Consider the following 21603-nt stretch of genomic DNA (forward strand, 5'->3'; position numbering starts at 1 on the left):
AAATAAAGAAGCAACATAAAAAAAAGATAAATGACACATAAATAATAATTTGAGATCCACCTTTTATGGGCAACGTCTAAGTTACTATACGCATTCCCACTTTACATAAGTTTGACATTTTTTTTTTGGTTTGGACATGTAACACACTTTTGTGCTTATTCTTAAATACAGAGTCAGCAACCCTTCGTCCTGTGCTTCGAGAACCGAGGGCTTTCTATCGTGCTGTCAATGATGCTTGCAATGGAAAGCTCCACAACTAAAGCAATGCATACATTTATGAATCTTCTTCTTTATGTGTTATCCATTTCAATTCAACAAAGACATCAGGAAGAGGGTTTCAATTGAACCTGTCTAACACACATATCACGACACATGCGTACACTCACACAGCTATGGATGGATTCTCTCACATATGTGAATTTCATGTAGGTTGAAGGGGGCAGAACCGTACCTCTTCTGTATTGAGGATATCCAGTCTAGGTCCAGAACGGCCAGGAGGGCCAGATCCATCCAAGACTTTGGAAGTTGTCATTCTTGACAGTATCTACATGCCCCTCCTACTGTACTGTTTCCCCTCCTACAGGCCTCAGTAAAGCTAGACGATAACCACAGGGCTTTGTTATGTAGGATGGGGAGGCCTGTGTATACATGCTTGCATTTGTGTTTGTTTGAGAGATTGTATGTAAAGATGAATTGGAGTGAATGCATGAATTCATATGTTTGAGGGTGAGCCCTGTGGGTGCAATAGTCCATGTCATCCTGGCATGGCATGACTTTCTTGCTATCTCTGATGTAATTGCGACACATTCTTGATATGTAGTTTCATTCTTCATGATAGCCATCTGGCCATCTTCAGCATTAGAGTGGGCCATCTTTGACATTATTTGGTCATTCCTAATAATGTTATGGATATCCTTGACATAACGGCGACCATCTTTGATGTACTGGTGACGTTCTCACCATCATGGGGGCTATCTGTTGCGTAATGGGGACCCTTACCCAAAGGTAATCATCCTTGACTTATTGCAATCATTTGTGAGGTAATTCTATCTATCGATTCAATAACAGATGTGAAAATCCTTGCCTTGACAGCCAGCCCTGGAATTGACTGGTGATGATAAATGAACATGAAAGTAAGTATCTCTTCTTGTGTGATAGCAGTGCATATGAGTGATTGGTGAAAGTAACTAGTTGTGGGTGGAGCTCATGAAATTCCAAGGAGTTCAGTGAGCGGCAGTGTGCCGCCTGCCCTAGTGGCACTCTGTCCTGAATGCGTCTGATCTTGTATGCGCTAAGGAGGGTCGGGCCTGGTTAGCCTGGCGTGACCCTGCTTTGCGCTTCTGAGATCAGGCGCGTTCAGGACAGGGCCATTTCAGGCCTCTTGTGCGCCGGCCTGCCCCATGTGCACTGCACAAGGGGCATGCCTGTGCACAGGAGGCCTGGGCAAGCCCCTGCACCAGAGGCCTGAAAAGGCAGCTTTCTCTGCCTTAAGACCCTGGCCTGAATTTGAAGAATGAATGCCTCTTTGTAATAACGTACGGTTCAGCTCACAAATTGAATTTGGATATTCACAAGCAGTATGGCCAGGTATTCGCAGCTGGTATTGTAGAGGGATGGGTGGGTGGGGTGTGTGTGTGTGTGTGTGAGAGAGATAAACATATCACATAGTCAAGTTGCATCAAAGCCTTTCATCCTTCCGAGGCTGATGATGCCAAGAGGCAGTTCATTCTGTGGTGAAAGCTAAATATATGGCCTAATTACTCTCACTTAAAGCCTTAGTAGTCTACCCTTCCTATTTATGGTGTGACAATTGATGCAGCTGTAAAGCTTTTTGTATATACCCCCACATAAAATAGTTTATGGTCATTTGTGATGTCACCATCCAGACAGTGATTATCAGACGAGACTGTCTCTGGGAAAACTGAGACATTATGTGTACAGAAGCAAGGCCAAAGTGGCTCGTGACTTAGCATTCAACTGTGTAGCAGTGGTTTGACTGCTTCAATGGACATGTGACCTTTAAATTCTAAAATACGAGATAGTTTGTTGAAAGTGTAATGTGTTTAGCCTTTATCAAATAACAAATACAAATTCAACCAACAGCAGTATTAAAATGAATGAATGACAGATTCATGACTTTATGTCACAAAAGAATAGTTCTACCCAGGGCTTATACGCTTTATAAACTATTTAATTAGATGTGTGTGCATGCCCTTATAAGTGTGTACATGTGTGTGCACATGTGTATATGGATATATTCCTTAAAAATAACTTTTATTGGGGCTTTATGCTCACAATCAAAAGCCCAACAATTATTTGAATTCCACAGCGATGGTTATCTACTAAACATTAATGCCTCACTACACTGCTGGTGACCTCACACCTGAAAGAAAACATTACAAATGACATAGCAATGATATCACTGAAGATACAGTATACTTTACGTTACATGGAGAAGAAAGGCTTCTGCAGTTTTATTCACAACTAACCTATACCGTGACAGACGTTAATTTCTTTAAGGCTACATTACCACTGTCAACATCTACAGTGCCTTTCAGATGAAATGCATGCAGACATGCAAATGAATCTTCTCAGTCATTAAAGCAGGTCTATGCCTACAGCACCACTGTTAACCTTTAAATGTCCTGCCACTAAATATGCAGATATTAAAGGCTTGTGTGTCATTGCACACATTAAATGTTGTTGTAGGCTGGAGTACTACTTTGAAGATCCACATGTCTTCAAAGGTGATTAACTGTATCCAGAGGAGAAGTACCACTATATGCTCCTGGATTGTTTTCATATTATCCATTAGTGCTGTCACATCCTGGAAAAACAGGGCCTTATCACCCTAAACTGCCAATGCCTGTCTCCAAAGCTAAAGGCCTACTGAGATGAAATGCTTTATTGTTTTATCAGGATGGCATTGCATGATTGAGCCACCATCTACTCCAGATATGTCAACATATTTTGAATTGTATAGTTTGTAGCCAGTACTAGTTGTGAAATCATCTGTGTTTCATGTGTGAGTTCATGAGCAAGTTGTGGCTGGGTCAGGAATGAAGATTGCTTTGCTAGGTTAATTGGAGACCTTCACTGTTTTTAGGTGTTAGGCTTGGCATCCTTGGCATGGTCTCCCCTAACTTTTGTCCTCTGCTTCCCAGGTTGTTGATGTGCGCTGGGCTCTGTTTTTGCTGTTTTGGATACTCTGGGCACTTTACCACTGCTAACCAGTGCTAAAGTGCAAGTGCTCCTATGTAAAATGTATGTGTAACTGACTTATCCATGATTGGCATATTTGATTTACTAGTAAGTCCCTAGTAAAGTCCACTAGAGGTGCCCAGGGCCTGTAAATCAAATGCTAATGAAGGGCCATCCACATGAGTAGCCCTGTAAACATGGCTCAGACCTGCCACTGCAGTGTCTGTGTGTGCAGGGTGCAGCTTTAAACTGTCAAATTGATTTGGCAAGTGTACCCACTTGCCAGGTCTACACTTTCCCTTTTCATACACTTAAGGTGCCCCTACGGTAGGCCCTAGGAAGCCTCATGGCCAGGGCGCAGAGTATGTTAAAGATGGGACATGTACTGATGTGTGTTACATGTTCTAACAGTGAAATACTGCTAAATTTAGTCTTCTCTGTTGCAAGGCCTATCTCTCTCATACGTTAACATGGGGCTGCCTTTAAATAACTTTAAAGTGCAGATTCCATTTGAGAGCAGATAGAAATATGTTTTGGGTCTCTGAATTCACAATTAGATCTTTTAGTGAAGTTGCTTTTTAGATTGTTAGTTTGAAAATGCCACTTTTAGAAAGTAGGCATTTTCTTGCTTTAACCATTCTGTGATTGTGTCTGTTTGTGGATTGCCTGTTTGCGTCAGTTTGACAGTTGGGCTGTTTGTGAATCCCCTCTAGACAGTGAGACAAAGGGAGCTGGGGTATAGCCTGCATATCCTGATGAGCCATATGTGCTAGAGTGGAGGGGGGAGTGGTCACTTACACCTCAATGGGCTGTGCCTGCCCTCTCACAATGCAGTCTCCAACCCCCTTGTGCATGTGTGGGGCCTGGCCAATGCAAGGCAGGCTCTTGTGAACAACAGAGACTTTCCTTTGAAGTAGGCCTACTTCAAAGGCAGAAAGGGGTATACGTATTGGACCCAAAACCCCTGAAAATTAGATCACTTCTGGATTCAACAGGAACCTATGTCAAGGAAAATAGCTGAAGAGCTTAGGAGAAGTGCTGCCCCTGCCTGTGACTATGCTCTCTTGGGCTATCCTGCAGTTGCTGCTTCTGCCTGTGAAAGAGGACAAAGACTGGACTTTTGTGGTATATTACTGTTTGTGATGAATCTCCAACGGCTTGAGCGGAGCCTGCCTCCTGTTTTGAAGTCTCAGGGCCATCAAAGACTTCCTCTGCCAACATCTGGACTCTCTGTTGAGACTCCTGCCCTGCCAAGTGGTGTCCTATCTGGTCCCTGGGCACTTGAAAGGTGAAGTTGGCAGATAAGAGCTGAAAACCCACGCACAGAACACCATGCAGGGAACGTTTTGATGCACCATCCGCAACGCAGCTGATAAAAGAAGCGCTGTCAGCCTCGTGGCTAAAATTGATGCTCCACCTGCATCGCGGCTGGGAGATGGACGCATCGCGCCTGCTGATGCAAACCCCACGCAGCGCAGTTTTCTAACACCATGCGACAGGATTTTCCATGCATCTTCCCTGGGTGTTAAAGTCAACCCGATTCTGCGTGGATCCAAGGTGCCCCATCCAGAAATCGACGCATCCCTCTCTTGCAAGCGAGAAAAACAACGCATCGCCGACCTGACCAGCCAGGGAAGAAGTGACAAACAGCCTCCCTTGCAAGAATCGCTACCTTTCAGACGCACGCTCACTCCTGCAACATTATTTTTGACGCTAACCAGGTACTTTGTGCAAAATCAATGTTTCCATTGTTTTCTATAGAGTAAGACTCTTATTCTTTTGAAAATTCATATTTTACCTTGTGTATGTTGGATTTTTGTAATTTTGGTCTTGTTTGATTGAGATAAATATTACCTGTTTTTCTAAACTGCTGTGGTGTCCATTGTGGGGTGTTTTCACTGTATTACTGTGTGTTTGGTACAAATACTTTACACATTGCTTATAAAGTTAAGCCTGCCTGCTTGTGCTAAGCTACCAAGGGGGTAAGCGGGGTTAACTGAGTGTGATTCTCCATTACCCTGACTAGAGTGAGGGTCCTTGCTTGGACAGGGTAACCTTACTGCCAACCAAAGACTCCATTTCTAACATTAGGCTTTTCATTCATAGCCATAAAATAACTTGAAAGTCAAAGAACACAAATAGAATCTTAATGTGAAATTAAACACACTAGAAGTTTTTTACAAAACAAATTACAATCGGTTGAATGTAAGTCATATTAAAAAATGCTGTAGCTCAGAATGTAAAGAAACATGCAGAAATCCTATCTTACCTGTAGAATAGCATGAAAAAACTGAAGATGTTGCCATAAATATCTAATTTCTGATGATCACTGTTAATTTCAGAAAAACTCATCAGAAGGATGAAAAGCCAGTTCTCCTTTTGTCAAACTGCAAATGTGATAATGCTCTTTGTCCTGCTTTTCACCTTGGCTGTTAGTAACAGGCATTATGATGTTTCAGCTCAACTGTAATTACAGATGAGCAGCTATGACATTTTTTTATTACAGGTGACTAGTGAAGTCACAACATAACTGTAATCGGAAATTAGAGACAGGCTTGTGATACCGAGATTGCAGTCTCCCATCTAGTATATACTTTAAATATTAAATTGTGTGACTAGTCAATGCTGTCAAGGATCAGGAAACAAGACACAGTCTTTGACCATGCCATACACACGATTAGAGTGACATAAGTACCCACTGAACATGGCCCATGGGTGTACAAAGGAAACACAAGTTACAGATGAGGCTTTCCAGGCATGCCCCATGACCTGACCCTTGCACTATATTTACACTATTTAGCATCAATTATGAGTTCTGAAGAGTAGCCTGCCAAAGAGTATTTTGGGTATAGCTTTTGGCTAAATGCTTAGCATTAGTCTGTTCACCCTTCGCCTTACGTGGGCATAGATGCTGGGAAAATAGCAAGAACCCAGCTAAAAGCCATGCCAGTGTCCAGTATCTGTGGTGCATCTGTTAGCTGCTAATCAGGGTGTTAGGTGCACATCTCAGCCAAAGCACTAAAGATACTTCGGGCATGGGAATGGGAATGGGGCAAAAGTTATTGCTGAAGGTCATGATCTGTGATGAGTTGCTCCTGTAAAAGGCACAGAAAAAGCCCTGTTGGCACTATGGACACAGGTAAAGGGGCTATCCAGATTCCAAGCAGCCAGTAGACTATAGTCCACATATCATAAACTAAACGTTGACTTAGTCTGTGTGCTGTGTCCACCAACCAGGGGGGGGCATAGGGCCTGAAGCATGTACGTTATACAGGCTGCGGCCTTCTCTTTAAAACAACAAATGGGATTCACAGCATGAGCTGTGGACAAATGGCATGTTTATTTACTGCAAAGGCACAGGGCACATCAGGAAGTGGGGACTACAGTACTTGATTTAGGTCACGCTAGTGTGCTTTATGCATAAAGGGATATCAGATCATATAGGCCCTGGTTTGCCACCAAGTCCTGTAGAATGTACATACATCATATTTGCTTCACTCATGCCCTGTGTACATATATACATGGACAATATATACCCCTGTACATAGAATGCAAAGGTAATGGCTTTCTCTAAGTTCTGTATATGCTAAATGCATAGAGAGCGAACTCACTTGTTTGAAAAGGGATGTACAGCATGTTCTGTGGCTACAGCCTGTACCCGCTACATACAAGAATTAGTTCTACTTTCAACAAGGTTGTCTAGTAAAACAGTATCTAACAGCAAAGGCCCATACATCTCCCTACAACTCCCCCCATGCCATCTCAAAGCATCTACTTAAAGTTATCAGCTTTGGGTGTATCTGGAAGCCTTGACAACTCCATGTGAGGTCACTCTTTCCTGGCCCCTGGAGAATTATTGCAGCAAATTTGATTTTCCTGAGAAGGCGTAAAAAGGCCTGCCATTGCATCTGGGTAGCCTCCAAAATGCACAGATGCTATTGATGGTGCCCATTTCCTCCTGGGGCACCACAAACCATAGTATGTAAATTAATTGCATCCTTCCCAGGCACTTCTGTGGCAAGATCTTGGTTTACTGTGGTTTTCCTTTGGGGCTGCTGCAGCACCGGTAATCTGTTTCCTTATTCTCTTCGTTTTTGTATCAGTTTCTAAAGTGCCCACTTAGCTGTAAATCTCCAGCAGATGCCTCTGCCTTTCAATAGGGCACCCATTCTCTTAAACTAAAAATGGCAGTGGCTCTTCTGGTGTGTAACTGGTCACTGACAGATCTGCATCTATCCGGCACTCTCTCATTCAGTACTGATTTTTGGGACCAGTGCCTCCTCTGCTCCCACCTGCCTTATTTGAACTAGCAAGTTAGAGGGCTGAGCACAACAAAGCCCAGTTGACCTGGGACTTCCCTCCTTATCAGCCAATCCAAGCAGGCCTGCTGCTCCCCCGGCTTGGTGGTAGCTGACATCTTGCTCTGCCTCAGACAACTTTATGAAAATATGACTGTGCTGTTCATGTAGCTCAATCACAGGGCAGATCCATAGCTCACTTCCTTCCTCGCCTTTCAAATCTAATCCGACCAGGGACCCCCTCACTGCCATGAGTGCTTCCAGGTACCTGCAGTGATGTGTGAAAAATAGAACTCGGTGGGACCTTCTTCATAAGTACCTACCACAGGATCAGACCTCAGATGTCCTAGGGAACCTTCCCCATCATGCCTTTCCTCTACTGTTCTACAGAGGGATCAGGGTTCACGAAGCACTAGTCCATAGTCCTTCCACTGCAGGCAGGAGTTCACCTGTCTGTCCTTCCTCTCCATGGTTCCACTTTTATAAAACAGGGAGCAGGTTTCTAAGATGGGCAATTTTACCCAGCCTAGAGACCTATCACCACTCCACTCCTGACTGACATTTCCTAGGAGTACTCCAGTCCCCTGAGCTGCATCAGGGGATTTTTCAAGATAATAGAACCAAGTGATTTTCTCCAAGACCTCTGACTTTGCTTTATTCCTAACTAACACTCTAAATCTAGTGTTTTCCTTCAAAGGGAATCTCTGGACTGGCTGGTGCCACAGTGCTACCTGTTCCCTCTTTTTCTTTGTAAGAAGTGCATGCCTATGCTTGCCAGTGAGTATCAGCTTACTAGCCTATGTAAATTCCTCCCTCACCACCTTCCTATCAATGGAGAAGGCCAATTTCTCACAAAAGTGCATGCTGTCCGGCAAGAGACTTTGAACTACCAGCTGTGCAGCAGAGTAGCTAACTCTACACAGGAGAGCAAATAAAACCCCAATATTACTAGGACTTGGTTTGGGAAATATTACAAATATCAACGTGCATCAAGGAATGTGTGGCCAATTGAATGTTTTATATGCATTTAGGACCACGTTAAACATAGACATTCACTTGCCTCTGTTAATTAGTGGTTACGGTCAGGAGAAGTGCAGAGGTAAAATTGGTAAATGGATTATAACCGTATTGTACCTTTGACTGATTTTTGTAAGGTTTTTTTTAATAATGTACGTCCAAATATAGTGTTAGTAAGAACAATGAAGGAAAGATTTTTTGAGTTTACCTTGTTTGTATTCTGGTACTAACTCTTTGTTTTGAAGGTCTGTTTGCAGTACCCACAGTGGTTCTGTGTGCATCAGAATGACCTGTAGTAATTTATGTTCACAGCAGTATTGCCTGCAAAACCTTCAGCGCAGGCCCTGCATTTATTTGTAGATGGCAAAGATCATACAATTGATAACGGTACCCAAAGGGCATGGCCAAGGGCTATGCCCTGTGTACAGTTTTTATTTGATCTTACCTACTGATCATGGCACACAACCAAGCCTAACACGCACCGAACAGATGTTCTATCCTTTGTTCACCTCCTTCTCATCCTATGTCTTCTCCCAATAACTGCAGGGTTCAGTGGTCAACCACCATAGTCTTTGAAAAGGAAAATAGTGCATGCTCCTTGATCATTCCTTGTGCACGCTATTCTGAATGGGAAATAGAACTTTTGTGACAGCCCCTTATAATTTTCCACCTTGGTGATCTTAACAAACGTTTTTAAGATTAGCCCACACCATTTTCAAAACCAGCTGCATCATTTATAAAGCCCTTACGACCAGCACACCTAGCTATTGTGCAGACAAGTCCTGAGACACCAGCAGTCCAGGAACTCGAACAAAACCACCTTCTGCAACTGGAACATCACAAGAGTGCTCCAATTTAGGAAAGAGTTGAAGAGTGACCTCTTTAAAGAACACTGCATCACAATGCATTAATTGTACATAACCCAGCAACCTATCCTATCACTCGTTGACACTGTCTTTTGGTTAGGTTTAAGTTATAGATATACCATGTACATGCATGCATATAATGAGAGTTTGGTGGACATTTTAAAAAACGTTTATAATGATTAGCCAAATGGTGCCAAATCGCTTTCAATTCAAGAAAATCTCTTGAATGCAAAAGGAGATTTAACCGTAACTAAAGAGACGCTTTCACTCTCGCAGGGTAGGTCACATACAATGAGTGTACCGATACAGCATATACGATTGAAGCCACATTCGATTTAAACATACACTGGGTCAATGCACAACATATATGAATAGCCTTAGCTCTTTAAAAAGTATGAAGGCAGAGCGTTTTCGGCCTCCCACCATCCATACAAAAACATTACTGCCGCAGCTTTGGGGAAGTCAAGTTTTAAAGGATGCATGTTACACCGTGCCTTCTCATGACTGCGCAGGTTACCAGGTAACGCAGTTGCATATTCTATCCTCGGGGCGTCTCTTAATAGTGTAGAATGACACACACTAAACGCTCAATATTATTATTTATTGGTGCCTAATGATAATGTAAAGCATTCGTGCAGCCATGGATAGCCACTTCAAAGCTCTTACTTAAGGAAAATGGCGCAAATATTCCTCTCAGATCTGAAAAATGTGAAAACATGTTGTACTGCTCAAGGGCAAATTTTTGCTGGTGTCAACCATTTACAGAGCAGTTATGAAGTAAATTTCAAAAACAAGTACCGAGCTTAATTATTCTAATATAATCTTTATTTTTGCCTTATGTTGAATGTAGAAACATTTGACTTATCCTAAATGGATGACATCACGTTGACTGGAATTGATCGGACATAACATGGGTCCTTGTTAAGCTTTTTTTCCACAATTAAATATTTCTGGAGTATCAGCAAAGGCGCCTGCAATGTAATCTATTCTATGTATTTGTTTATACCTGTTTAAGGAAGCGTCTGATTCTATTTTGCTCAGACACCATCATTGCTATTAAGCACGACCGTATCAACGGCGATAAAGGACTGAATTCCACGGGTCCAATTCACAAAGAATTTGCTATTTTGTTTTATCGGTTGTGTCTTACTTTTCTAGTACACTTGGATTATTCCTGAATTCCAGGAATAAGTCAAACGTTCTATAGGAGTAAGTCACAACAAAAGCATTGTGAATCGGGCCTTAGCGGTATATGGGCGCCCATGTTGAAGAATTAAAACTCTCCAAACAATGAGCTGATACTTTTCTGGGTTGCTCAAAAGCTGTGCCATCGCGAACTAAAAAGTGCACCATTAACCAGGTCGCCTACTTACCAGCTGGTTTTGATAAGCTGTCACAGCTGTAAACACCGTCTCTGGAAAGATGAATGTCCTGAATTCTTCTGATTTCAGGTTGAGCAGGGAGGCTGTGTGGTCCTTCTTTTTAATGATGTGGACCCTGGGCTGGTACTTGTGCATTGAGTTCAGGATGATCTGAAAAGCAGGAGATGCTTGGTATTAATTATTAAGAAATCTGGACATTACAGGTCCACAAACAATGTATCGAATTAAGAATTGAACAAATCAGGAAAGTTTAAACAAAAATGAAGGCCAATAAGAAAAGAGAAACGTTCATTCTTTGCTATAACAAAATTAATAAGGGTATTATGTAGCAAGCAAATGGTACACATAACAACAGATGTGACGCACTGAACGTGAGCCCATACCTAGCAGTTTCGAATTAAGGCTAACATGTATCCACTAGTTACTCTCCTAGAGTCAGGGTGCTTCTTCCTAGGGCATCCCAAAATTAGGATACTGGAACCTCACCAATCTAGGTGGCATGCTTCATCATCAGGTTCAAAGCTCCTACACTAGGCGGGCACTGCACTGCCTAACGGGCCCTACAACCCCCCCCCCCCAAAATGTGGAAGGGCATTGAAGTGGGAGATCTTTTCACTCCCCAATATCATGTTCAGTGCATTAGTGATGTGGTAGGTGATTGTGAGTTTGAAGTCCATGCAAGTTAAAATTGACTTAAGAATCCTTTGTGCACAAGCTTTAACTACAGGGATTTCTGTTAAGGTTAAGAATAGTCAAGAGGGCCGATGGAACACTATTAATTCGGTGGTCCCTCTATGTCTATATGCCCAGGCAGGTCAATAGGAATTTCGTCAGGACTCAATTAAGTAATTACTCTGCTCTACATGGATACAAAGTGTACAAGCTGCCCTCAATGTGAAGTCACTAGTGAACAGTTAACCGATGCCCAGCCCTCCAACACAGACTCACATGGATAATTAAGGCTGACCTATGTCACATTTTGGGACGGGCGAGCTTACATAGGTCATTGGACTAGCATCCTTTGGGACGCTGTAGCAGAGGATATGCATTTGCATCCGGCTCCCATTAAGCTCTAGACTCACTTCAGATATACTTGTAGTAATTCAGTATTTCATTAGTGCATGAAGTAGTGCTACAGTAGTACTACTCGTGCACTGCAAAATACTATTCACTATAGGAGCTAGGAAAGGCAGAGGAGACATTTTCTGCCTGCAGGTGAAGAATTTCTCCTGTCCTATCTTTTATGTGCAAAAATCTCTGCCATGGTGGCAGAGATCTTTGTACTTGTGAGCCTATCTCCAAGTAGTAGGTGTGAAAGAGACAATGGGAAATCGCTGGAAAAGGGGAACTACTTAAAAAAAAGGGAGGTGTTAAGGGAAAACTAAGTAGGTGTGTAGGGAGGATCATGATACTAAAAACACCCACTCACAAAAGAGTAAGCCCATTGCTATTCACAAACTTAATTTCTAAAGTTACTACAGCCCTACAGGTGGAAAAACAGTAGCAGATGCAGACCATCCTTGGAGTAAATCAACCAATACACATGGCCACTCACGGGCACTGCAACACATTGCCATAGCAAACAATGGAGCCTGAATTTGAAATATTATCCCATAGAAAATAATGTTAGATAGATAATATGTTGGTGACAAAATAACGAACTGTATATTATTTTATATTGTAATATATAGCATATAAAATAAGATAGATAGATAGATAGATAGATAGATAGATAGATAGATAGATAGATAGATAGATAGATATTGAATATGTATTTTTAAAAGTGTAAATATTCACTAAGTAATTCTAGGTAATTGTTTTAGATTTATGATAAATATTTTAAAGTATTTTACAGTTATATCTTAGTAATTTATTTTTAAAGCATAATACACTTTAATATTTTCCCACCTCCATGTGAAAAGTTAGTATCAGTAACTTTACACTGATAAATCCTGTTGTACAAGAGATCCATCATAGAGTAGAGACATGTAAGTCTATACATAGGTGTAATCTTCACTTGGAAGTGATAAATAGCACAAAAAGTGTAGATTTACAGTTAGGTGCAGTAGCAAATTTACATGTGAGTAAATCTGCATGATTACATTTACCTCTGTTAATCAGACCCATTGTTTTCAATAGTCTACATAAAAATACATTGTTGATTATCATGTTCTACCACAATATGTTCTATTATTAACCATCAATCCAAATGTGGGTCTGGTGCAGATATCACCATGACTTTTATTTTATTTACACCACATTGTCATGCTCATAGGCACATGTATTGACACCACATATACACATACATGTATACCACAGTTTCATATTTATAATTGCATGTACGTATACCACAAAGCCATACTCTCACATGCATCTAAACCACAGTCACACTTATATGCATGTGCATGTGCATGTACACCACATAGATATACTCATACAGATATGCGTTTATAAAACAGATGTATTCACACGTACATGCTTTTCTACTACATTAACATATTCATACTTACATGGCCGTGCTGGTCCAATTCATTGTTTGTGAGCTTCACTTTTTCAAACGACACCATCTGCTTGAGCAGCTGTTCTCCCGTAAACGGGGAGTCTGGATGCACGTACAACCTGAGTAAAGAAATGAATGTGTCTGATTTAATGATGGAACACAGTTTAGCATTGTTTCTAGTTTATCAAAGCATTAGCCATTTTACGCATACTTTGTTCACTACACAGAGGCTGATTTACGAAACATTTCCCAGATGTAAATTCCTAGGAAGGTCATGATGCACGTGTGACTCACAAAGGTGCAATGTGCTGCGTACCTGTAGTGATATATAACACATTACACACACACCTACTTTCCTCATGGGTGTTAACAAGTGGGCGTTCCCAACAGGCTGTCATGGGTTGGCTAAAACAAACAATGAAAAGTAGGTAAACATCCTAAAAGTAGCAGGTTTGGGGTATTTACACAAAGGGTGGAAATTGGTTGACCATGCTAACTCGACTCTTAAATTACACCCACGTGCTTCAGGCAAATGTAGTGCAGTAAGTGTGAAAAAAAAAGCTCCCCAGTTCGTACAGTAATTGAATTACTTGTTCAAATTGAGGATGGATACTTGTGTGGACTTTTGAATAATAACTAATTTCCACATTTTCCAACCCAACATGGCTGTACAGCATGCACTTTGTATAGAAGTGATAAGAGCCAATAGAAAGGCACGATCACATGTGTGCTGTCATTGATTACCATGTCGGGATACACAGCCTTTAAGTCACGATAAAAAGATGAGCAAAAAGAGGAATGAACTGAATAACTACACAGTTGTAAACTAAGCACGAGTTATCATAACAGACTACCCTAGACAATCCGGACGCTCACTGTAACTTATCTAAAATAACTTGCAAAAGTTTTGCATTCACCAAGTCATGTTAAAAATACATTCTCCGAGATTCTCTTTGCAATTCGCGAGTGAAACTATTTTATAGTTTAATGCTGTCTGCTGCACTAAATTCAGCGATTATTCTCTCGAATCTTGTTGCTTTCTGTGTATTTGAGTTGAAAAACATATAGTTACATAGATAGTAGTAAAAGTTAGCAGTATAAAAGACCATCTATTCTGCCCATTTTCGTATACAACACGCGCTGTCTTTTCTACTCTCAATATGGCACCCCCGGTGCCCGCTCTATTCTAATTTAAATCTTGCACCTATTTTACCCTATCTTTTCTGCTTGCATGAACACACGAGCAGTAACCCCCCGACTCTAAATCATGGCATACTCAAAAAGAAGATTGAACAAATAGTGTGACGTCATAAGCGGGTGCTGTGGCGGGTACATTGTAATGGGCAGATAGATCCTATGGCATGACAAGAAGATAGGCCTTGAAGGTAGGCATAAGTAGTTGACAGCGTATAAACAGACTTTGGGGCGTAGGACAGAAATGAATATATAGTCCGGAACTAGTGCATGGCTGGAAAATAAAGCATGATGGTAAACTGAAGTATGACCAGAAACTGACGCATGTAGAGGAAACGAGATATAGCAGGGGACATGACCAGAAACAATGTCATGACCATGTGAGAAATATATGTTAAGAGCATAAGTCCTCACTTAAAGGTTAAGCAGGGTGAGTAAATGAAGCATGACCAGAAGGCAGGACGAGGCAAGACGGACTTGAACAGGTTAGTAACCATGAGTATAAGACGCATGGATTGAAACAGAGACATGGCCAGAAAATGAGTAATGACAAGTAAATCAGACGTTACCAGAAAATGTAGGCTGATAGGTGAGGGAATTACAGTAGTATTAGAAAATCAGACGAATCAGCACATTGCTATGACAAGAATATGCTAAATCTACATTATGGGATGTGTCGTAGAAACAGAGGCAAGCCCAAAACTGAAGCATGGAAAGAAGGTGCGACATGCCAACAGACCGAAGCATTTCCCAAAAATTGGGCACATAACCCGAATTTGAGGCACATAAAGTAGAGAGTGACCAAAGCCTTTCCAGAAAGTGGTTCTTAACCAGAAAGGTGGGTGAATGCCAGATGTTGAGGCACGAACAAGTGCCGTTTTAGAATTAAACTAGGCATGATGATAAAGTGAGGGTATGACCAGAATGTTTCACTTCTTTCATCTGATTAAGTCAGGGGCAGAAGAAGATAACAACTTTAACAGCTTTAACATGGCAGAAAAGAAAGGTATAAAATTATCGAAGCTTAATATGTCTTAGATTTTAAAACACTATAGAATCAACAAACACTACAAATCAAAAATCAATGAGAAAAACATGACACGCAAAACACGTTGTCACAGGAATAGATCCTTCATGTCTAGTGAGCATCAGCTGATAAAAACTCAACTATTGAAGATTTTAGCACATGTTCAAACAAGACTCAACACTCCAAAAGTAAAGTCTTGTGAGCAAAGTTTGTGTGGTTCAGTTATGTTTCTTCTTTTATTCTTTTTTTTTCAGGCCGTTTGGGGGAATGTGACTCTGGTCGCCTAACATGGACTATTGACTCATCCCGCTCATGACCAGCCACTGACTACATAAAAGGCAGCATGTACCTCTTCCTTGTGGGTGCTCTGCCCCTTCCATTATTTACTGTTTTAAACAGCTCTGTTCTCAAGATCCAAATGGACATATCAGCTAGGACCACTAAGCACATCTCACTGTCTCTAACTACGGAAAATGTTGGTTGTTTGACTTACATTGTCGTGTTTTCATACCAATTTCCCAAACCAGTTCAATTCCGCTCAGTTCTTCCCTATTTCCATTGCCTACTAGCATGTTTTAAGCTCATGCAGAAAGAATTGTTTTGTTAGTGGTGCCAATTTAATACCTGGGGGCCCACATTCAACACACAGGGGGTTATTCTAACTTTGGAGGAGTGTTAATCCGTCCCAAAAGTGACGGTAAAGTGACGGATATACCACCAGCCGTATTACGAGTTCCATAGGATATAATGGACTCGTAATACGGCTGGTGGTAAATCCGTCACTTTTCCGTCACTTTTGGGACGGATTAACACCTCCTCCAAAGTTAGAATAACCCCCACAATTACATACCTTGCAGGTAAAGGAGGGTCAGCCTTTCCAGCCACCAGCCACGAAGACCTGTGATAGGCATAGCGATATCTTTTATTGTCCACAGGAACGATGTCCATCAGCACTATGTACTTGGCCTCCGGGTCCACTCCCAAGAAGGAAACTCGAATGGTAGGGAACATTCTCCTTAAAAACACAAGCAGGAATAAAAGATTGAGCATATTGCCACAGTAACAGGACTACATCAACTCCTTTCCCACCCTCTCTCTGTCTCTCTTTCTTATCTTTTTCCATCTTTCATTACGACTCTTCTGTAGACACACCATTTCACTTGAAATATGTTTTTTTAAATATTATAATCAGAGAATGACCCATGTTGTACAGTCTTGCAATATTAAAAGGCCAATCCACATGATCTGACGTTGTTTCAGCTACTATGTGGGTAATATCAAGTGCATCTTACCTTAAAATAGCATACTTGTGAAATCTCCAGTTATAGGGGGTTATTCTAACTTTGGAGGAGGTGTTAATCCGTCCCAAAAGTGACGGAAAAGTGACGGATTTACCACCAGCCGTATTACGAGTCCATTATATCCTATGGAACTCGTAATACGGCTGGTGGTATATCCGTCACTTTACCGTCACTTTTGGGACGGATTAACACTCCTCCAAAGTTAGAATAACCCCCATAGTGTGCAGTGCCTCACGAAAGCGCACAAAAGGCATGGACATGTAAAGAGTTCTTAGGTTTTTATTACACTTGTGATAGGTAGGATCAGATTTACTGTAATTTGCACAGGTGTTTTAAGATAAACTTCGGCGATCTCAAAATTATACTAGCATTCTTTGATCTTATTGCCTAATGCATGAAGTTGAGCAAACCATTTCCGTTTGTGAGAGTCTCAAAGATACTGTGGGCAAAGCTTCAGTGCAGCATAAGGCCCTCATTACCTCTGACCCGGTGTATTCCAATATGTGGGACAACTCTAGTCACCACAAATATCAGAATTACAACTCATGCAGGAAAAAAGTATGCTATGGCATGCGCACTAACATCTGCAGGTCATTCACCATTAATGGAATCCCATAAATTGACATATTTATCGCACTCAATAAATAACGTTCCCTACCATTGATCTTCAGGGAACAGGCCATCAATTCTCCTTGGCGTTCCAATTTGGAAACCTTTATAGTCTAAAATATCCTCCACTAAAAGGCAACACTCTAGACGACATTAATGTGCATCTAAAAAGGAACATGTGTGTGTGTGTGTGTAAATTAGATACATCAGTGTATTTACACAATCAAAGCAATCCACATCTTAAAACTAATAGACAAACTCGGATTTATATTTTTCACCAAAAATCAAAACTTGAAAATATTAAGAGCAACATGTAAGACTATAAATGCTACAAAAAATTAATTTATGAGCCATAATACAATATTGCACAAAGAAGAGAATTGTGAATGCTGGGATATTTCAAATCGCCATGCCATTTTGAATAAGAGAATTAGAAGGAAACGTTTGCACAGGGAGGGAACAATAATTGCACTTAATACTAATTCTTACAATGACTTCTCGCGCCCACTCACACAGAATCTATTATCCTGTATTGAATTTACCCGGCCTTCATGACCACAAACCTTTTCTACAGATTGCCAATGCATGCCAGTCCTGAAAAAGTAATAATTTCGTGGATTCAGCTTTGATTGACATTATGAAGATGTGACTCCTGTAAATCCACATGAATAAAGTAACCGTCAGATAAAACACGGTTCATGTTTGGAAATTTTGCTGCACTTATTGGTGACATCGGGACAGAGAGAAAACATGTTCACAACATTCTCAGGCTACAGGTTGACACACAGGGTCCTGGCCTAAGACCTAAAGATGCCCAAACACAATAAGTTAATGTATTGCTACCATAAATCCAAAGAGGCTTCTGTGGTGACTGGAGGCTTGTAAATGACTCAGTGCTTATCATTGTGAATTGAGTGTTTTGAGGCTGTTCTTCACTGCATAGGGATACTTCAGTGATTAATTCTGTAATAAGCAAACAACGTGAGTTCTCTGTCATGCCAAAATAACCTCAATGTGACAGGAAGGAACTGTTCCATGGTGTGTAAGAACAGGGGCAAGAACACAAGGGTGCATATACCTCACTCACTGCCACTTTCACTTTCCTATGTTGTTCTCTAATTGGCACAAACACTGAAAAGCACCTGGAGGTAGGGGCTGCATTCAACTCTGGTTCAATAAATAATAGGCCCCAAAGCAATCAAAAAGTGACCATCTTCCCTGGAGTCTTAGTTAAAAAAAAGTAAATCAATTGAATATTTTGATATTCTTCTCAGCATATTGATGGTATTTGCAAAGCATATTTTCAACACAATGTGACAATAAACTAGCAGAGACAATTTATGACATGGGAAAAGTGGGCAATTGTCCATGGCCTTCACCTTCAAAGGTGCCCCCTGTGAAAGTAATTTCTCTCTATATGTAAACTCTATTTATTCATTCGCCCCCTCCTCCCCCACCTACCCCTGCCTCTTTCTCTCTACACAGTATCACATTAAGGATTTGGGGACCCAGCAAAGTCAAAGTTTGACTGTTACTGTGGGTTTCCGTTTTTTAAATTTAAGGTACAATATAACATTGTTTGTACTTGAAAGTTGTTCCGAACAGGCGAGCCTCAAAAAGGTGTCTTGACCAGGATCCCCAAAAACCTGAGGATGACAGTGGACACTGGGCAAATTGTTCTTATCAAGCTTGTTTGGCTGTAAGCTCGTATGTCTGAGGGCCCTTGTGACCAGGTTGTGACTGCAGTTTCTGCTGCTGACTCAAGCAAAGTGGTAATCCATTGTTCACCATAGGGCTAGAATACGTTGTCTATTTGTTTTTCAACATTAGAAGGCACCATAAAAACTCTGTGAAAGAAGTAAACCGTCCAATAACATTCATAAATATGAAAATGGTTGTGATTACTATAATGATAATGTTGACAACAGTTCGAAAAAGAATTATGTATGGGCCCACTGAAAGGGATCAAATCAAAAATACTTTCTGCTAAGAGTAAATATGATGACACCAATATTACCTGATCTGACTAAAATCACTTCTGCAGTAAATTTTGGGCTGCTTTAGCTGGTTTTACATGTTGAAGCTCAGGAAATATTTGCAAACATAAAGTACCTTCTATCACAGGGTATAAGGATATTGCAAGTCACTAATAAGTTCTATGACTAGTAAGCAGAATGAAGCAAAACGTTGTAATTTTGGGTATGATCACAAACTTCCGGGGTAATTTGTGATATCTTTTTATTTATGCTAGAAGGGCGCTTTGTGTTTTATAGTAAATAGCCCCCTCGACTCCTCATATAAGAAGGCCACATAAAAACCTCATCAAAGCTGTAAACTGTTCATGAAAATTCATGATCTGAAATTGTTTAAGATGATCACAATAATGTTGGAAGCATTAATAAATTACTAATACGTATGGTGAATTTTATAATAGTCGATTGTATTGACTACACAAATATTGATTAATAGAATTATTCTCTTCCCTTCTGGAAATAAATTATAGAGGTACTTGAAACAATGGAAAATATCATAACTACCCATTTCTATGAGTGAAGACTACAATAACAAGAGTTACCTAATATATGTTAAGGCACTTCTTAGATTTTATACTGTTTTATTTTTAATTGTTTCCAAATAGCGAAACACAAAATGTTGTTGCTATACCAAGATGTTTTACTGCAAAACGACAATTCCTTGTTTTCCACACAACATATATCCATAGGTAACCCAGCAGGATGTTGCATGGTGTTTGAAAAGCACCCCTTTTCATACAGTATAACTCACTGACCAAATGGAGAATTGAAGCAGAGGGCTAAATTACTGTACAAGGTGACAGATGTCCACAGAATTTCTGACGCAACTGTGAAAACATGTGCCATTAAGCTCTGTATTGTAAATACAGCACATCTATTGTGTCGTAAGGGGAGGTGCTGCAGGTGCAAGAAATCTGACATATTGATGAAGATGCAACAGTTTCTTGTAAATGAAGTCCTTGGTCTTTTGCACCCTCTAATGCAAGAAGACAATGCGTTGCTGGTATGGAGTGAGGATAGAAATATCTCAATATACATTTGCTGTAATCACTCTGTTTACCAGATAGTGACTGATTGTTAGGGGGAATAGATTCAGATGAACAAGGATATGAGAAGCTAATCGTCACTTTAAATGAGTGACAGTTGGTGTTCTGTTCATGAAGTTACTTTTCAAAACAATTGCTAGCTGTGGCAACAGGTATTGTAACATTACAACTCAACTTTAAATTATAACAGTGGAACAGTGATCTTATCATTTTTTTGTATGAGGTAGTGATGTCACAAATAGACTGCAAATAAGTTTGTTAAATACAAGTACTTTTAAAGGTATTGCATGCTCCAATGCATTTTAATATAGGTGAACAAGCTAATGGCTGAGCACCTTCTACATTCAGCATTTAGGAAGTTCTGGATTACCAAAAACGCAACCTACTTGTATAACACATTTTTGAAATAAAACAAACACCAGAATGATATTGCCAAGACGGCTTGAGAAATTTAAGGTTTTACACAAGAGGTTTTAGACTCCACACATCCTTAGGTGGACAAAGATGTTTTCACTATGGAAGGGTTATTTGATATAGTGCTATGAGTGAACCAAGAGACCCATTGGCATCCTGGGAATGGAATACATTATCCTTCGGCCTTAAAAGCTAATGTGAGAGCTCATCAGCAATGTCAACATCTGGCATGTAAGTAAACTAATTTAATTTGAGGATTTCTTTATTGCAGAATGATGCTGCTCATTGAAGTATGTCTTCAATGAGCAGAATTTGAATTCTTAAGTCATGGACTAAAGAAAATTATGACTGCCCTTCCAACATGTTAAACAACACAAACTGCTGTGAATGATTGTTCTCTACTAAGACGTATTACATGGTTGAAAAAGAATGGTTGTTTTCCCAGAAAACCATATAGAAAACACATTGACAAAGCAAAAAAGCCTGGTTTGCATTTTGAGTCTTGACTAGACCATAAAAACCCCACTACAGTGAAATAAACTTGCCATAAGCAATGAATCTATGAGACAACATAATATATATGAGTATCAGGTGTACTTTTGAGGTGTAAAACACTCCCTTGTGCATTACAATGCACTCCAGCGAAAAGATAATACAAGAGTCAATAGCATGAGGTGAGACATTAATAATCTTATGGATGCAACCAAAGCTGACT

General features: G+C 40.5%; 1 protein-coding gene across 3 annotated transcripts in view; it reads right to left on the reverse strand.

Annotated features, from left to right (window-relative positions):
• Window positions 1-21603, reverse strand: part of TBX20 (T-box transcription factor 20) — a 95305-nt gene that overhangs the window by 43756 nt on the left and 29946 nt on the right. For all 3 annotated transcript variants that reach the window (XM_069215490.1, XM_069215492.1, XM_069215491.1), the window contains exons 3-5: window positions 16336-16500; window positions 13275-13383; window positions 10756-10914 (exon numbers count right to left, since the gene is read on the reverse strand). In XM_069215490.1, the coding sequence (XP_069071591.1) occupies window positions 10756-10914; window positions 13275-13383; window positions 16336-16500 (433 nt within the window). The remainder of the gene's footprint in view (window positions 1-10755; window positions 10915-13274; window positions 13384-16335; window positions 16501-21603) is intronic.

The sequence above is a fragment of the Pleurodeles waltl genome, chromosome 2_1 (genome assembly GCF_031143425.1).
Source record: "Pleurodeles waltl isolate 20211129_DDA chromosome 2_1, aPleWal1.hap1.20221129, whole genome shotgun sequence".
In the NCBI taxonomy this organism is placed as follows: domain Eukaryota; kingdom Metazoa; phylum Chordata; class Amphibia; order Caudata; family Salamandridae; genus Pleurodeles; species Pleurodeles waltl.